This window comes from Marmota marmota, unplaced genomic scaffold (genome assembly GCF_001458135.2).
Source record: "Marmota marmota marmota unplaced genomic scaffold, marMar, whole genome shotgun sequence".
NCBI classification, from domain to species: domain Eukaryota; kingdom Metazoa; phylum Chordata; class Mammalia; order Rodentia; family Sciuridae; genus Marmota; species Marmota marmota.
Window position 1 is genome coordinate 8,897,599 of NW_026000076.1, and position 20,216 is coordinate 8,917,814.

The 20,216-nt window shown below is 33.3% G+C and overlaps 1 protein-coding gene across 5 annotated transcripts in view; it reads right to left on the bottom strand.

The window, feature by feature from the left end:
• Positions 1-11,798: 11,798 nt before the first annotated feature.
• Positions 11,799-20,216, bottom strand: part of Znf326 (zinc finger protein 326) — a 38,475-nt gene continuing 30,057 nt past the window's right edge. For all 5 annotated transcript variants that reach the window (XM_015500898.2, XM_048814481.1, XM_015500899.2 and 2 more), the window contains 3 exons: positions 19,251-19,381; positions 17,537-17,632; positions 11,799-13,561 (listed from right to left, as the gene is read on the bottom strand). In XM_015500898.2, coding sequence (XP_015356384.1) covers positions 13,214-13,561; positions 17,537-17,632; positions 19,251-19,381 — 575 coding nt within the window. In that variant the 3' untranslated portion in view covers positions 11,799-13,213. The remainder of the gene's footprint in view (positions 13,562-17,536; positions 17,633-19,250; positions 19,382-20,216) is intronic.

Here is a 20,216-nt window from a genome sequence, read left to right on the forward strand (position 1 = left end):
AAAAAAAAAAAAAAAAAAAAAAAAAAAAAAAAAAAAAAGGCATGGGGCTGGCATTCTAGTGAAGGATACAGATGGTAAACAAAGAAATAAAATTTCAAACAGTGGTACATGGTAACATAGTAATGAGACAGAGCGTGATTGTGAGATGTCCTCTCTGAGGAAGCTGCAGTTTAACCTTGGTGAATGATAAAAACAGAACCAGTCATGCAAAGGTTAAGAACGTTCTGGGCAGAGAAAACAATAAACACAATGGCTATGAGGCAGAAGCAAATGTGATGTATCAGAGAAACAGAAAGAAAGCCAGTCCTCTTGAGCCCAGAGTAAGGCGAAGCACAGTAGGAGATGAAGTTAGAAAGGCAGTGGTAGGATCACATTTGATATTGCTGGCATGATACCAAATCTAAACTCACCAGAAGTTTTTAGAGATGTCATGCAGTGGGGGACCTGTCAGTGATCACCTGAATTGTGAGCAAATATTGATGAGCATATGTGGGACACTTCCTGGTATATGTGGAAAGCAGGTGTGTGTGGAGTGCTGTTTCAAGAAACTGGAGAGTAAATCAGTGAGCAGCCCGAGATAAGAATGAGAATTTGACCTATTTTTGTTACTATATCCACGGACAATACTTGGAGACAGCTAATTGATTCTAATGAAATTTAGAGGTACATTTCTAATTGAAGGAGAAAGGAGGAAGCCTTTCAACATTTCTTTTTTTCTCACAATCATCTGCTTTCCTAGAATGTTGTTTCTCTAGATTGCTGGAAGTTATCTTGATAGGGAAAAAAACTGAAAACAGAGCATCTCCTCCTCCTTCTTCTTAATGATTACACCAGCATCACTGCTAAAGCAATGGGGGTCTCTGAAGCAGAGGGCAACCTATGAGGACTACAGGGCATTTTTTCTTAATGTTATGTATCTAGAGGCAGGCTGGTTTGGACACCAGCGTTATCTGACAAATCTGGGTATGTAGGTCATTTCTAAAATTATAATTGCCTCTTAATTTTCTTTAAGATTCCAAAGAACAAGGATTTACAAAGCAAAAGACAATAGCTACACATTCTTTAAGGTCTGTAAATTTATATCTAAGAAAAAAATAATTATAATACTTATTGATCCAACAAATTCATTGTGCAAGAAGCACATGGTATACACAATTCAAATCTGTTAAATCATCCATATTCCTAACATTATACATCAAACCCAGGGTCTCAGGAAAACATTGCTTGATTGGAATTCCAAATTTAAAAAAAGAAGAAGATACTGATCTTTCTGGGAAGCAGAGAAATACTGTAGAGTACAGAAGTTTCTACAGAATTTTTACGCATGCTCTGATAAATCAGGTTGTGAGGTCTTGGGAAGTTATTGGTGCATAGCAGGAAAGAAGATCAAAAAAACCCAGGAATGCTTCCTAGTACAGCCTAATGTAAGCAATTTTTTGGTTTTGTTTTGTTACAGGTAAACCCTAATACCTAATTTCTACTAAGAGTGATTTTACCTCCCAGGGAATATTTGGCAATGTCTAGAAATATTTTTGATTGTCACAACTGTCTACATGCTACTGACTCTATGCAATAGGGGCTGGGGATGTTGCTAAACATCCTATAATGCACAGTACAGCCTCCTACAACAAAGTATCAACAGTCTGTCAAGCCAAAGAATTCCTCATCCAGAATGAAAGTATTATGAAGTACCATATAAATATAAACACAAATACATTGTTTAGGAAAGAATTTCTGTAATGAAATTAACATGATCACAGTAATTGTTTAATTAGCTGCCTCAACTATAAGTCAATTTAAATACCAATAAAATAATCAATTAAAATTTTGTGATGACTATGAAAAACATTTAAGTTTCATGGTATGTACAATTCAAATACATTAATCAGTCATATTTATAACATTACATATCAAACCCGGTGTCTCAGGAAAACATTGCTTCATTAGAATTCCAAACTGAAAAATATCATACTTAAATAGAAATTGTGAGGTTTTTTTATAGCTTTCAGCTTGTGGTATAGAAAAGGCTTAGACCATTCTTTCCGAGTTTAAAATTACATTACATAGTCATATGGTCAGCATCCTGTAGCTGGATACATTCGTTCCCTATAGGAAGTTTATAACTTGTAAAAGGAGTTTTATGCAGAATACAAATTGGGAGTATTACATGACTACCTCTTGAGGACACTGAGTTGTGCAAACAACATCACTTTATCTGACATAGTGGCTTTCCATTGGTCTATCTGTTCACCCCAGGGCTGTCTGGAATTATAGATCAGGGACATCACTGTCGTACCCCAGCTGCTGCAGAAAGCTACTGGAAGAAAAGGAGATTTATGAGTATTTTGGTTATACTGAACCAAGGATACAAGAGCTATACAACAGGGAGCCTGGTGGCTTTAAATTGTAGGCATTATGCAAAAAGAAAATGCAGAGTAGGGTGTCAAGGGAGTCCTCCAGAAGCAATAGGACATCTTTTGTAAAATCTCTGAAGAATAAATTTAACAGTTATTAAAGAATACCACCCTGTTGTTTCAGACACTGAACTTTATTTCAGCAGAAGGGATACAAGGGATTTGCAGGAAAACATCTGTCATTTAACAGTGACCTCAGCACTGACAACAATTCAAATCCCAGTTGAGTAGAGTGACTTAACCCTTTGGGGGTGACTAATTTGGGAGCTCTAAGATTAGCAGTTTATTGATATATTCTTGTCAGTTGAGGACCTTTGATGCCAAAGGGGAAAAAAATCGTTAATGATGAATTCTCTTATGTGAGACATTTGTGAATTATTTCCCTTCAACTATATTAAATCATCGGGTCTAAGTTTTGCTAATTTTGACCAAAACCCTATGTAAACCTTAAAGAGAAATGAGTTGATGGTAATCTTCAAAATAAGTCATGAAAACCAAAACTGAGTCAAAATGAATATTTAAAAATTTTAAAAATTTTTGTTTTTTACATTTTCCTGAAGCTTTACATAATGACTTACCAAGCCAATATTGTTTTTTTTTTTATCTCTAATTAAAAATAAAGAAGTTCTGATTTTTAGGTAACAGTAGGAAAACTAAAAATTAAATGTTGAAAGCCAGCTAAGCACCTCAGACAGTACTACCTGCTTACTTACATTTGTTTAATCTTTATAACAACTTTAGAAAGAAAGTAACTATCTTCATTTATAGATGACAAAACTGAGGCTTTTCTTTATTTAAGTGTTTTTCTTAAGGTGGACAAAATAAAAAAAAAAAAATGGTATGGCTGGGGAATAGCAAGAAAGGAACATCTACTAAATCCCAAGGCTAATAAATTATTTTATACTATATTGCCATGAGAAATTACATTTTTTATGTCAGACACAAAAATACTAAAATTCATCACTTGTAAGAGAAAGCATTAATACTATAAGTTGATCATGAGCTCCCTCCCTCGGATTAATATACTCATACATCCAATTGTTTACTTGATAATACCATTTAAGTGTCCCACAGACAGCACCAACTTATGCCCCAAAATCAAATTATCATCTTCGTCACCTAAACTTGGCTCTTCTTCTCATTGTTCTTTCCTGAAGAAACAGGGTCAACATTGCATAGACTAAGGAAATATACAAAAGATAAGGAAACAAAAAATGTTAGCATTATTATCTGGATGATTGGATTCTAATTTTTATTTTATTCTTTAAATTTCTCTGTATTTCCAAGACTTTTTAAAACATTTGCACTATAATATGACCCATACTAAATATTCTTATTGTGTTGAAAATAAAAATAAAAAACAGCAACCCATACCTTTCAATGAGACTTCTCTCTTCACAGGTAAACACTATTTGTATATCTGCTCAGTTTTTTGTATTTTTGTTTTTTGTTTTTTTGGTCAACATATTTTTACACATTGCTGTACAAATAGATAGCTTGGAATTTGTATATTTACATATATATAGCTTTTCCTAAGTGGAATTCAAATATATGCATTATATTGTAACTTGCTTTTTCCTCTTTAACAACATATATTGGAGATTTTTCCAAGCCAAAACATTCAGGTTTCTCATCATTACTAACAATATTCAATTGTGAAACCTATACCATAATTTAATTATTCCCTTTACTGCTGAATATTCAGGATATTTTCAATTTTTCATTACTACAAATAATGGTGCAAAGACCATTCTTATATACTCGGTTTTATTAATTCTTAGACAAAAAGTAAATCCCCTATATTTTGTCATTTCTGATGCTTGGATGCATCTTATCATGCTGATGGCAAGTTACCATTACTGTCAGCCAGGCCAGCCAGATGGATTTGCTGTCTAAGTTTTTGTTTATTTTTACATTTTCCTGTAAGAATAAAAAAAACCCTAACCTCAATACCTTTTAGATTAGCTAGGTATCTTCCATTCATATATACTTCCAGGCATTTACAATTTCAGGCAAATACATGGCTATTTATAGGTGAGATTGATGGACATTTATGTGCATTTTAAATCTTGCTAGATGTACCCAATTTGCCCTCAAAATAGGGAAGCAATCTATACAGCCATCAATCTTGGAAAGGGCTTATTTTCATCTTAAAATAGTTATTATAAATTTCCAAATATTTACCAACATAAGAGTTGCTAAATTGAAGAAACCAACTTTATTCTTTAGTCTCTTATATATGATAGATATTTTCTCTCCTTGTTACTCTTGTTCATGGTGTCATTCACCCTGCAGTATTTTCTTTTATTTATTTACCATATTCATCATACTTTTTCCTTAGGACTTTTGCAGTTTACATCTTGCTTAGAGACACATCTATTACAAAATAATAAATGACTTTTTCCTGTCTATTACTTCAGCATTACATAGTACTTGTGGAATTTTAACCTTTCTTTAATCCACTTATTTTTGTGTAGTGTGGTATAGGTAATATCTGTCCTCTTCCAATGTGGCTATTCTGTCTCTAAATCATCCATAGGCTTTCTTACCCTTGTTTTTAGCATATACAAATTCAGATGCGAATCCTACCAAAAAAAAAAAAAAAAAGTCTGAGGGATTAGTATTGGGAATAAAGGAAAATTTTATTCAGTGGCCAAATAATGGAGAAAATGTAGCTCTGCTCACAAATCAGCTTCTCTAATCCAAGTGATTAAGAGACTACAGATTTAGGGTAGGAATGATGAGGGAGACAGGCTAATAAAGGCAAGCAATAATAATGAATTTTCTGAATTTCTGAGAATCAGTGGAGATCTCCAAAGAACTCAGGTGCTGCTGGTTGTCATTCCTTTCGTGGTTTGGTGTTTACTCATGGTAGCTATTAGGTGTCTTTAGCCTTGGGGTGGGAAGAGTTGAGGCAGGTCTAGTTCAAGTTGACCCTATATTATAATTTTAGACAAATTATTTCTCAAATGTTCAACAGGTCTATGTGTAAACAAAGCTGAACAGAATCTGACCCAAAGGTTAAGGCAACAAAAGAGGACACAATATGAAAGCAAGAAGTAGGAAGCCTTTCATTCCATTCTAGTCATCCACAGGCCCAAACGAAGAGTTCAACATGTTTTCAGCAAAAACTACCTTCAGGTCCCTGAAGAATAACACAGGTAACCATTATCTTCATAACCTATACATCAGAGGTATAATCTACAGTAAAGCTAGTAGGAGACTATTATTATTGCCCAGCTCTCTGACCTCCAAATTAGTGACTTTTTAACCCAATTAAAAGCAAGTGAAGCTAAAGGGTTGTTAAATTTTTCCCTAGTACCAACACTGCATATCAATATATTACATGTGTCTTTTTTTTTTTTTTTTTTTTGGCATGGGAAGTTCTTTTACTATTTTTTTACTCTAATTTGTTATTATATGACAGCAGAATGCATTACAATTCATATTACACACAGAGCACAATTTTTTATATCTTTGGATGTATACAAAGTATATTCGCACCAATTCGTGTCTTCATACATCTACTTTGGATAATAATGTCCATCACATTCCTCCATCATTTCTAACCCCATGCCCCCTCCCTTCTCCTCCCACCCCTCTGCCCTATCTAGAGTTCATCTATTCCTCCCATGCTCCCTCCCCCTCCCTCTCCCACTATGAATCAGCCTCCTTATATCAGAGAATACATTCCACATTTGTTTTTTGGGGATTGGTTAACTTCACTTAGCATTATATTCTCCCACTCCATCCATTTACCTGCAAATGCCATGATTTTATTTTCTTTTATTGGCACAGGAAGTTCTGAATCAGCTTAAGTAGCATAATACTACTAGTAGTATCCTAATATCCATTCTCACCTTTTCCTATATTAGAACCCCTACTTTTACAGCTGGAAACATGATCTTAAGAGAATAATTTCTAGCCTTGCTCGAAGCCAGGTGTGTTGATGTAACTATTTTAGGCAATAGTATTAATGTAGATAAATAGGCAGAATTTCTGGGAACAGTTCTTAAAGTGAAGGTGCATATCTTTCTTTTCGCCCTCTCATTGCACAGAATATGAACTGAATTGGAGAGGTTTTTAAGATGGCAGGCCAAGACCAAAAGGGCTTCAGTCTCTGACACTTTGAGGAGTTCCACTGGCCCTCCACTGTCTACCTAACTTTTATGAGAATCCCAATCTTCCTTAAACCAGTGATTTTTAATTTTCACAGCTCTAATGAATCCTAAATAGCTAGAATGATAAATTAACTGAATCACCTGAAGATAACTGACATGTAAGTAATATTTTTATAGACAGGAATATAGACAGCTCTATCTACACATAAACCTGTTCTCTAATATTCAGGCATTTTACATCCTTCATTAAAATGTATAGTTTCCTCATATGGATACTGCCTTTCTCCCTTTTTATTCCTAGATCATACATAGTTCAGGATTTTATTTTTTTGGAAATGAGATATTTTAAATTATACTTCCAATGGTCAATGCTAGTCTATAAAAAGCAACAGAGTTTTATTTGTTGAACTATCACACAAAACTACCTTTTGTTATTCTATACTTTTTCAACTGATTCCCTTGGATGTTCTGTCTCCAGTCACCCCCCTGAAACAGTGACTGTGATGTCTCTTCCTAATGTTTCTTAGGGTTAAACGATCTTCATATTGCTAACAGCCTTCACTGTTTTGATCCTGCCATGAACTTGAATGTTTGCTGAAGCTTTCTGATAGACCTACTTATCCATATTAAAAAGGTTTAAAGGAAACCTATCCTGGAAAAAAAAATTAATCAAAATTTAAGTGTTAAATGTGTTTTTTCATCATCCATCAAAATAGTCATTATTTTTCCCTACTTTGTTTTTTAAATTATAGTACTATGTTTTCTAAAGGACTGTCATTTTATGTTGCTTTCTTTGCCTTGACACAATTCTTTAATTGGTAATGTTTTCCAATGATTCTATCTGTTCCTAAGAAAGACTGGTGTATAGTTTCTTTAATGAATATTATCCTGGAATAAGAACATGTTAGTTTCTGAGACTAAACTGAGGCGTTTCAAGATCTTGTATAATCTAGACTTAAATTTTTAAAAATCTTTCTAAGTTTTTATTTCCTTTTAAATATGAGCACTGCAAGGACACTTTTATGACTGACTGGATTTGATAATCAGCTAATTGATACCCACTTGTTGATCATTTTATTGCACTGTAATGACAGGATGAAACCTGATTTTACCTAACAAAAATTCTTTTTGTGGCCCACTTTCATGATCATTTTTTCAAGGTGTTTGAAAAGAAATATATAGTCTAGAACTACCAAAATTTACATTCAAAATTCTGTTTCCTCAATTTTGAACTGACAACTTCTTAGAGCTATGTTCAACTATTTAGCTATGACGGCAAATGTCAGTATCTCCTTGTTTATCCAAAATTCTCTTTATATAATTTGATGTTATTTAGCAAATAGGTTTTGACAGTTATTTCTGGAATTCTTGCACATTCTACAACTGCTAAAATGTCCTTCTTGTGTCCTCATTCTCAGTTGGTAGTTTGACCTAAGGTTGATTTCTAAATTTAAAATAATTTTCCTTCATAACCTTAAAAATAGCAGTATCCTTCAGCATCCCAACACACAGAAGTCTGAGAATGAAAAATTGTTTCTCTTTAGACACTGAGATTTTTCTCTTTATCCTGAGATTACAGAAATTTTAACAGGATTTATCCTATATGACTCCATTTTCATTATTTTTGCTCACCTTCAGCCTTTTTTTTTCTTTTACCAAAATTTTTTTCTGCTTTTTTTTTTTCACCATTTGAAACTCCTATATAAACATACACACATCCATTTGTCCAAAAATACTTACTGTACACTTACCATGTGCCTGGCACTGTGATGTAATCAAGATCTTCAATGCTAAATTCCATGTTCCTAATTTCTGAAAGTTTAATTTTAAGTGGATAGTGTTTTCCATCATCTTCCCTATCTTTTCTCATAATTTTCATTTATTTAATCTTTTCTTGTAAGATTCCTTTAGTTCAAAATTATAATTAGTACTAATTATTTCATATAATACTAATTATACTTTTTTTCCCTGCATTGTTTCCCCAAGAATTCACTCTGCTTATGTATGTCACCTATCTTTCATGTTGCTCCTTCCTAAGTGTTGTTTCTTGGTTGTGTGTCTCTATTTGGAAGACACTTTACTGATCAGTAAATCTTTACTGTAAAGATTAGGCTAGAGATCCACATACGGTATGATTCACACGTTCTTTGTTTTGGTTTTATCCAGCCCTTTCCGGATATAAAAATCTATACAAATACAGGCAGTTGAAGGCCTGCAAATGGTAGTTTTCTAACCACTATATTTTTTTCAGCATTACCTAATTTTTCCCAGCTTGAGTGAAAAAATTCCCCGGCAGGTTTTTATTGCAAGAAATCTAGCATTTTAATTTTGCAAGGAAGTAAGAATAGTCAGTAGAAAAACTGGAAAATAGACAGCTAGCAGGTTGGTTGTTTGTGGAAATATGAGGAATCAAAGCCCTCTAGTATTCACAAAACACCAGGGGAACTGGCATACTCTGATACACACACACACATACCCACTCACTCTCTCCATATATGCTCTGTGTCTCAGTTTATTTGGTAAACAGCAAGAAATGTTATGCCTTTACCTTGGAGGGATTCTGTAGACTAGCAGCTCTGAGCCAGTAACTAGAGTAATTAACTAGTCCTTTAAAAATCTGGTTACCACACTATAACCACTCCCTCTCATTCAAATGTTTTAATATATACTAATATTGCCTTTGTAGTTCTTTTTTCTGTCATGTATACAAGAGAGATCTTGTTACATGGAAAAAACTACTAGTCCTACTACTGACTTTACAATATGATGGATTAAATTTAAAGGGGGGATAGAGTTCTGACTCCTACAGGTCTGTTACGGATCATTCCAATGCTTTTGTAAACTATTATGAAGAATCCCCAAACCTATGCATATTTACAAAAGGACCAAAGCTCCTGCTTTGATATGAGAGTCATAGGTACCAGAAATTTACTTGAGGGCCCTATTAATATTCGAAAATTGCAATCACTTGCCACTACCTTCAGAATCGCATGGAATACTTATTAAAAATACATAGCTTCCAGCTGGGTGCTGTGGTGCACACCTATAATCCCAGCAGCTCAGGAGGCTGAGATAGGAGGATTGGGACTTCAAAGCCAGTCTCAGCAATGGGAAGGCATTCAACAACTCAATCAGACCCTGTCTCTAAATAAAATACAGAATAGGGCTGAGGATGTGGCTCAGGGGTTGAGTGCCCCTGAGTTCAATCCCTGGTACTCCCCCTGCAAACAAAAACAAAAACATTACTTCCAAAGAAAATACTCTTTAGTCATTCTGGGGTGGCACTCCAAATCCTTAACTTTACAAAAATTTTAAGAACTACTGCCCCTTTCTAACATTTTAGGTGATGTTAAGGAGGAAGAGTCAGCCAAAGAGAGCTGTCAGGTAAAGGCTACAAAAAAATGTGAAAGGTCTCTGAAGAGAAGAGCTTCATCGAAAAGAAACAGAAGGCCGTCATGGCTGGTGAGAAGAATGGCATAATATGAAGCTAGAAACCTAGGCCAGGACTGATCACCATAAGGAGTTTGGATTGCACAGGTCCAAACAGAAGAGACTACACTACCTGAATTATGTCTTTTTTTTTTTTTTAAAGAGAGAGTGGGGGGAAGGGAGGGAGGGAGAGAGAGAGAGAGAGAGAGAGATAGAATTTTTTAATATTTATTTTTTAGTTCTCGGCGGACACAACATCTTGTACGTGGTGCTGACGATCGAACCCGGGCCGCATGCATGCCAGGCGAGCGCGCTTACCGCTTTAGCCACATCCCCAGCCCCCTGAATTATGTTTTTAAAAGATTATACTTTGTGTGGCTGGGCACAGTGGCACACACCTGTAATCCCAGTGGCTGTTCAAAGTCAACCTGAGTAATTTAGCAAGGTGCTAAAGGGCTTGGGGTGTGGCTCAGTGGTTAAGTGCCCCTGGGTTCAATCCCCTCTACAAAAAATAAATAAAATAAAAAATTATACTTTTAATCTGTGGTAGGAAACTAAGTCTAACAGAGTTATGAGTGGAAACAAGATTAGTTATAAGCTATTTTGGCTATCCAGCAAAGACGATGATGATTTCAATTGGGTAATAGCAGCAGAGATTTAAAAAAAAGCATGCAGATAAATTCTGGAAGTAGAACAGACAAGACTACCTGATAGATCAGACGTAGAAAACAATAAAAATAGAAGACTACAGGATGGTCCCTAGCAACATAATTTATACAATTATATGGAACATAAGTTAATTTCTTTGGTTATTAGAACTAAACTACATTTTTTTTTTAGTTGTTGATTGACCTTTATTTACTTACTTATATGTGGTGATGAGAATCAAACCCAGTGCCCCACACATGCTAGGCAAGCATTCTACCACTGAGCCACAATCCCAGCCCACTACTTTCTTTTTTAATCAAGAAAACAAGTAATGCAGGGGCTGGGGATGTGGCTCAATCGGTGGCACGTTCACCTGGCATGCGTGCAGCCCGGGTTCGATCCTCAGCACCACATACAAAGATGTTGTGTCCGCCGAAAACTAAAAAATAAATATTTAAAAAAAAAAAAATTCTCTCTCTCTCTTCAAAAAAAAAAAAAGAAAACAAGTAATGCTTAGAAAACAGAAGTTGAAAGATTGTTAAAGTTCTTACACAAATCTTTTTTATAAAAGCAACGAAGATATAAACACTAAGGGGATCACAAAAATTAATCTGCCTGCAAACTAAACTACAAATCTACAAATTATCCACTGGAAAATACATGAACTTGAATTTCTAAATTAAGTATAATAACAAGATATATTTTATTAATACTTTGTAAATAAGCTATTCTGTATAAAGCCTCAAGCCATCCATAAAAATTACTACTTAACTCCTGCCTCCTCTCACTCTAAAACATTAACCTGAAAGTTGTTACACTGAATTCTTATTACAGAGGACTCTTCTAAAAAAGTTTCATATCTTAATCTGATTAGAGACATGACATTTTAAAATCCCAATTTAGTGTCAAAAGAACTAAATACTAATAATAACCCAGAGAAATCTATTATTCTTTTATCTTAGCCTTTACACAATTATTGTGAAATAAAGAATTAAGAAGGTTGATCAAGTCCTATTACGTTAAAATATGAACTCCTGAGCAAAACAGGTTTTCCACTAAGTAAATATGAATTCCCTTCTCTTAATTGGCTCCAAATATTTAATATCTAATATTGAATTTTTCCAACTTAAAGGTAAGCAAATCTAGTTCACTATTTAGAAAAAAATCACAATGGTCCAGAAAAATCTAGTTTTAAAAGCCTTGTTTTATACAAAGAGAAATTATCTGTGAAATTCTACAAATGCCCATACATTCATCCACTTAATGCCTTATTATCTAATACATGGTACACTTATACAATTGCCTCAAATTTTTGAAAAGCTAATTTCACTAAAATTGAACCCAGAATAAAGATTTAAAGATGCTGCTCTTTCAATTCATGTTCACAAAAAGATTCATATAAGATTTGTAAGAGCACTGATTTTCAGTGAGACATACACACTGTCATTTGAAAATAAATGACTGAAGAGTAGATATCTACCAGTTTTATGTTCTCTTGTAGAATATATAGGTATATAAAACATAAGTTAAAAAAAGAATATATGAAAGAGAAAGAATTTTTTTAAAAAAGGTTGCTTCTTGGTTCTTTAGGCAAAAACAGCCACGATAAAAGAACTAAAACTGGGGCTGGGGCTGTAGCTCAGTGGTGGAGCACTTGCCTAGCACGGTTGAGGCACTGGGTTCGATCCTCAGCACCACATAAAAAAAAAAATAAATAAATAAAATAAAGTTAAAAAAAAAAAAAAGAAAAAAGAACTAAAACTGGCACACTTAACTTGCATTCAAATGTGTTTTCAGGAAGATTTCAAGATTTGACACAGGCAGAAACAAAAGGAAAAAACTAAAACAAGTATAAACAAAGTCAGTTACACACTGACCTCTCTTTGAAATATGCTTAAAAATATACTTTAGTCACACTTTTTAAAAATATGACTGAGAAATATTTTTCTTTAATTCAAGTCTTCTCAATCATCTTGAAATCCTTGCAAGCTGAACTCATACATTAGAGCAAATACTGATTTTAGATACTAATTTCAATAATAAACCAATTCATTTAAATTGCTAATCCAAGGATAAAGATTTTGTAAAAAAAAAACATTTTATTACTACAAAGGGAAACATGTACACAAAAAGCTTTTAAGCTATCTTAACGCAAATTACTAGTCAATGTCCAATGCAGTAAAAAAATACACAGAGCACAAAATACTTGCCCAATTTATCTCTTCTAGGGTAAGTATTCAAAAAATCAATGCACACTTGAAAATTCACTCCCAAGAGCAGCTTTTAAGTTCAAATGATTAGAATAGATATACTAATAATACACATCTATTATCCTTAACACCAATAATAAAGTAATAAAAATTAAGCTTAAAAATTATACAATTTATCAGATCTAAGTTTGATAGCTATAAAAACTAAATTAGTCTTACCTTCATTTTATTAAACAAATACCAAACGTGTACAAATTATATAAAACAAATTTTAATGGGTTGGAATGCATGCAACATGTATGTTAATTCATATTTTAAGCTATTAAAATTCTTACCCTTTTCCACATTAGGACAAAAATTTAAAGCTTCTTTTAAATCTACTACCTTATATTTAATTTTCTTCAGGTTGCTCAACAGGGAAGTCAACAGGTTCTTCCTTTGCCTCTTCCTCCACTTCTTCTGCTTCTGCGGCTCCCTCTACTTCCCCTACTGCCCCATCTTCCCCCACTGGCCCTATTTCCTCCCCTCCCTCTACATCCCCCTCTCCCTCTATTCCTCCAACTTCTCCCACATCCTCTACTTCTTCCACTTCCTCTGCTTCCCCCACTTCTTCTGCTTCTTCTTCCTCCTCTTCATCCTCCTCTTCTTCAATGGGTTCATCAATCTTTTCTTCATCCTCTTCATCTCCTTCTATTTGCTGCTCCTGAGAATGATCTTGAATTTCAAAAGGATTCTCACCCTAAAAACATGAGTAATGCCTTTTAAAATCAGCACACTTATTTTTTCCAGTGAAATTTTTATTTGCTGTATCATGAAAAATACTATCTGTAGTTTTTTTCACTTATGAAAAGTCCATTAAATCTATGTTCATATCTATTTCAGAACTCCATACTTAAGTCACTGCTTTGCACTCCGCAAACTAGAATACTTAAAAGTCATATTTTCTTCTTTTTTTAAATATTTTTTTTAGTTGTAGATGGACACATACCTTTATTTTATTTTTATGTGGTGCTGAGGATTGAACCCAGTGCCTCACATGTAGGGAGCGAGTGCTCTACCACTGAGCTACAAACCCAGCCCCAAAATCATATTTTCTTCTTAACTGAATTTCTAAAATTATATGTGAAAGACAAAGGCAAATATGCAGGTTTTGGTAGAAACAGAGAATACACAGTTGTGCATCTTAAATAACTAATCACCTACTATTATTGTAGGGTCTTTTTAAAGCTGAAATGAAAACTGGGTACCTTGTTTTACCTACCAGATACCATGATTTCTGTCCACTTTAAAAAAGAGACACCCACTATTGTGTATAGTTACAATGCACCAATGAAAAATTAACTCAAATAAATGAACAAAAGCAAAAATGAGCATAGGTCATTAAAAATAATAATAATAAATTAAAAATAGACAAGTCTTTAATTCAGTAAACATTCATAGGAATAATTTTAGCAATTATATACCTGAGTCAAACTTCATATAAGTTGGACCATATCACAAGACCATATATTAATGTAGTAAGAAATAGAGAGGCAGTAAAAGTTATTAAACAGGAAAATATTAGGACTGATGCCCAGAAAGGAATAGAAGAAATACTCAGGCTGTGAGTGTAGCTCAGTAGTACAGCATGTGCTTAGGAGGCCTTATGTTCAATATCCACTGTCAAAAAAGGAGAATAAAAGAAAAGTGAAAAAGAAATACTAATGAGGGGGCTACACTAATAATCCAGAAAAGGACAACATAAAAGATGTGACAACATTAAAAAAATAGGTAAATTAGAGCAGGGAAAGGAGAACTGGGTGCAAGCAGTTGTGAACTTGCAACTCAAAATTTGAGAGAGAACGTATGAAAATGCCTATATGTGGGGGGTACAGGTCAGAAGAGAGGAACTGTTCAGTGCAGAAGAACTCATGATAGTAAAATATTGTCTGCCAAAAGAGTTTCAAGAAAAATGGTGATTAATCACCAGTGTCAAAAAAGAACACAAATAAAAGTACAAAAGGACTGAAAAATGTCATGAAAGCCAATCACTTATTAAAGCTGAATAAGGGTTCCCAACTGTTTACTTTTCCATGTTAAATAAACCATAGTATGTTAATTTTTTAAAGGCCACTGGATTTAATAATTGGGTCACTGGTAATCTTAGGAGAAGCAGTTTCAAAAGTGTAACACAGGGCTGGGATGTGGCTCACTACCTAGCATGCACAAGGCCCCAGGTTCAATCCCCAGCACCACCAAAACAAAAGGGAAAAAAAAATACACAAAACATACATACACTCACACACACGAGTTTGAACAGCAAGTTTTCAAAGAATCCATCTTCATAATTCCCTGTGAAATTCACAAAATCCAGAGGCCTTGGTCCACACTCAATATTTTAATTGACAAGTAGTAGAGATCTTACTAAAAACACTAATTTCTGAATCAGTTTCAGACCTCCTGAATCAAAATTTCCAGGGTAGAAGGTAACCTGTATATTTGAGCAGCATTTCATAAAATGTTAATATGAAAAGCTTGAGGAAACCTTAATTCAGAAGATCTGAAAAAAAGGCCTTGAAACTTTTTACTTGATCATAGCCTCATAGGTGATTCTGATTTCATTCCTCCTGGTGAGAACTACTCAATTAAAGAGTGAATAATAAAAAGTAAAAAGCACCACAAAACAATATTTTCAAGTACAGTCAGATGAGAAGAAACACTAAATTCAGGAAAAATAAAGTCATTTTTAGTTTGGAGAACTCATAAGCATGTCTGCTTATAAAAACAGAAAATAAATAATAAGCAAAGTAAAAATCAGATGCAAGCAACGTAAAACAAGAGATAATGGGTAAAATAAGAGATAATGGGTAAAATGAGAAAAGAGATAATGGTAAAATAAGAACATAGATGAAGGTCAAAAAAGAATATTTTCCTTACTGATAACAAGAAAGATAAAAAGAAAAGGTACATAAATCTAAGGCATAAACTCATTTCTAATAATCTTAATCTCCCTAACAAAAGAGAAAAGAACATGGAAGTGAGGAAAATAAAGATGAAATATAGAACATATGAAGAATGAAAAAGGGTTTAGAATGTTCATTACAGAAGATACAATATTGATAATTAATAAGTAAAATTATTGAGTGAAAAACTGGCAAACAGGATTGACACAATAACATAGTTTTTTTTCTTTTCTTTTCTCTTCATTTTTTAGGCAGAGACTTGTTGTATTGCCCAGGATGGCCTTGTACACCTGGGTTCAAATGATCCTCCAGCCTCAACTTCCTGAGTAGTTGGGAGTACAGATCCCATGCAACTGTACCCAGCTCCATGATACATAGTTTAGCTAACTAGAGGTAGCTAAATGCTGGGAACTGGTAAGCAGTTGAAGAACAAATAAGCAATTGTAGAACACTATTGCTTGTTGAAATGGTTAACCATGAATGTCCAAGGAAGGAAGTAAAGGTAGAACATAATGATATAACTGGAAAATAAACTGATGAATTGATTATCTTGATGGGATCAAAGATTTAAAAAGGTGTTTTTCTCAGGGTGAAAGCAACTGAAGGTAAAAGAGGTTTAAGCCATGACAAAAGCTATTAAGAGCAGAGGATGTTCTCACGAATGACAAGGAACATCACAGACAGAAATGCTGAACAAAGGCAAATCAATGAGGAATGTGATTCTAGTGCTTCTTGAATTTTAACATGCATATGAATCAAATGGGTTCATGCTAAATGAAGATTCTTACTCCTTACTCTGTAGGCATAATAAGATTTAAAATTCTGAATTTCTAATGAGCTCCAAGGTGATGTCTAGAATGCTGATCTAGAGAACATATTTGAAGTTCTAGAGATCTCTTCAGTTCAGGTGTTTTCTCCACAATATGCACATAAGCAAAACACTTCCACCAGTGATGTCTCCCATTCCATAATGAGACTCAATTGGATAGCCTGAAAACCCTATGTAGAAACTCCTAATTTATATTTTCTTCATTAGAAATTACTTTCATTCAACAACAGAAATCACTAACGTCTTGAAACTTTGTGATAAAGCAAGGATAAAAATCTAATTTTTCCTCATTTAGCTATTATCTTTTTAAGCTTCTGTCTTTTTGATGCCACACCTCCCCCAAAAATTAACATTTCAATTCACAGCTGTCTTTTTTTTTTAATAGTGTCAAGAAAGTAGTGAACAGCAACAAGCACAATTAATTAGAATTAGAAAATGACCCTTGAGGAATAAATCAAAAGAACTGAGATTATTCAGCTTGGAAGTTGCTTGATAATAGTTAATAGCCATTAAATATATCAGGCTTTTTCACAAGAGTAGTGAACTGTGAATCACCACAAAAGCCAAAATAAACTTCTTTATTCTATAAAGATTTACTAAATGCAAATAACAGACTTTTGTAAATCTTCAATATAACAGGTCTCATTAGTGCAGAATGATTTTAAATATTTTGTAAATACTCAAAAACTAACCTGTAAAATTTGTTTATTAATTTCCTAAAAAACAGTGTGTGTGAGTTCATGTTTGTACAAAAACTATTTGAAGAAATTCTGTGTAAAGAAGGAGTCAAGCAGTAACATATGACGAAAACCCTGAGTAGTAAAGTGGGCCAGGGTACCCAATTTGTACTGTATTTAAATATCACAAAAAGTTACTATGGTGTCACTTTTAATTACTACTATACGACAGTATTTCCTAAAAAACTTTTGCCCCCAAATCTTACCTTAACAAATCGTTCGTAGCGTGCCTTCACTATTGGATTATTTAAAATGCTTGTGGCAGTCAAGACACTCTCTCTTTTTATTTGTTCCTTATAAGCCTATGGAAAACAGAATATATTTGAAGGTTAGAATGTCATGCCATAAAAAGTGCTTGTATAACTAAAAACATTTTATGCTCAAATCCTTAAATTTAAATGATTTCTCTTATGGCAAATAAAACTATAGAGCAATAGCTATTGGGATCATAATCTAAATTAAATAATAAAGATTAATATGGACTAAACATTAACCGATTTAATGGATTATGAACTTAAAACAATGAAGATTCATAAGCCAATTAGTTTCAATAAAAACAATAAATCCCTAAACACTATAAATCTAGATGTACTAGACAGTTGCTTTCTCTCCTCTCTAAGTCATCTCTCAGCCCAAATACTAATTTTCATGCTATCTCAATGAATATAATTTTTTATTAATGAATATACTTTTTAATTCTGTATTTGTTCTTTTTAGTTATACATGACAGTAGAATGTATTCTGACATATCATACACAAATGGAGTATAACTTCCCATTACTGTGGTTGAACATAATGTGGAGTTATACTGATTGTATATTCATATATGAACATAGGAAAGTTATGTCCAATTCATTAACTATCTCTCCCATTCCCTCCCCCTCACATTCCCCAAACCTCCTTATCCAATCTAGTGAACCTCCTACTTCTCCCTCCCCGCCCCCCACATCTTGTGAAAGAATATTTTTCATACCACAAGAGTAACTAATTAGTCTTCCTCTAGGCTACAGGTATCACAATAATGTATTAAGCAGAGAAGAAAAGGTAATAATATAAAATGTTTGGCTGCAAAAAACATCAAAGAATTATCAAGGGCGGGGGAAAGGGCAAAGATTAAGAAAACACTATTATGTGCTCAAACTGCATATAGAAGTCTGAGTTAAATGAAGTTCACTTCAATACAAAATATGAACTTAAGAGACAGGTATCCTCTATTTAAAACTTAAGAGCTTTAATATATGAATCTTTAAATCTAGTTCTCAAGTGAGTTAATTTCCTACTACATTAACATTTGTGTTGTTTGAAGTAAATCTGACCCCAAAAACAACAGCCAATATGCAGAAGAAATAAGCTAAAAATTTTCCAGGATATTCTTCTCAAAAAAAAAAAAAAAAAAAAAAAAAGAACAGTAGACAGTAACTGATCATCTTAATTTTTAAATTTATTTTTCATAACCACCAGAAAAATGTATCAGTTATAATCTTTACTCATTTTTATTCTAAAACACATGCCTACTCTCACAAACCATTTTGCATCAACTATAAAAAAAATAGTTCAACAATTGATTTTCTCAATGCTTACTATAACCAGACACCATTTTAATTACCTTAGATGTTTTAATTTATTTAATCCTTAAATAATCTTATTAGAGAGAATCATTATCCCTATTTCCTTATATATAAGGAAACTTAGAAAGATTAATTTACTTGTTACATACTGATCGAGGATTTAAACCCTGAAAGTCTTGTTCCAGAGCCCACAGTCTTAACCAATATACAATGCTGCTTCTATGAATATACTTTTAATTATTCTCACTTGAGATTAATAGTATTATATATAGGAAGATAGTTACAAAACAATGGCCAAAAAATAATAAAGGACTGAGAAATTTCAAGGATTTTAAGATAGATCAAAACTTACCTGTTTCCCTTTGATATGATCAGGAGATTTTAAGTGTTGCTGAACTGAACTATGTAAAGCAGGAATATACACACTGCAAGCACTGCAGTGAACAGTCTCTACTTTCATCATGTGGTCATCTGCAGTAACACCTACAAAACAAATCCTATCATTAAAAAACTAATATATTCTTTTTTCTGACAAATCAAGACTCTACTGCTTAGTTTTCATAACCATTTGTACCCCTTTTACCACAAGAAGGATAAGAGTATATAGGTTTATGTTGAGATTTTTAACACATCTCATAAATCTACACAGATTTTTTAGGTATGTAGATAACTGGTTAAAATTACAAGGTGTAATTACATTGTACTTCCTAATCATGTTATACACTCATACTCTGAGGCCTATAAATCTATCTTCCCCAAAATATAAACGAAAACAAAGTTGATATTGTAATAAAATAAGAAATTTTTATGATTATAAATATGGGTGGGTAGGGAGAGGAAAAAGGATGTCAACATTTGATTCTTAAGGGGAAAAATATTTTTTTAGATCTTGAAAATGATTAGAATTTATTTCAAGGAAAGGTATAAATATATGCAAGGGATATTTTGTGTGTATGCTCAAGATACATTTTTAATTATTTTTACTAAAATTTTAAAACTTACTACTTTAATAACAATGTTATGTAAATACTATTTGCCTTTTTGGCCCCACCATCAAATCTGATTTTGTCAGCGATTACAAACAAGTAGAAAAGAGAACATAAGTCATAAACAAAATCACAAGCAGGGTCTGAGCACTGGGGTCTCTCTCTGCTAACCATAGAGAAAATAGCACAGATTTTCTAAGAATTGCAAGCAATTTAGTATGACTAGGGCACAGACTATAATTAAGGGACAAAAGATGAGAACAGAAAAACTAAAAAGGGCCTAGGTTTAAAAGATCTTTGTGTGCCATGTCTAGGAATTTGAACTTTAAAGT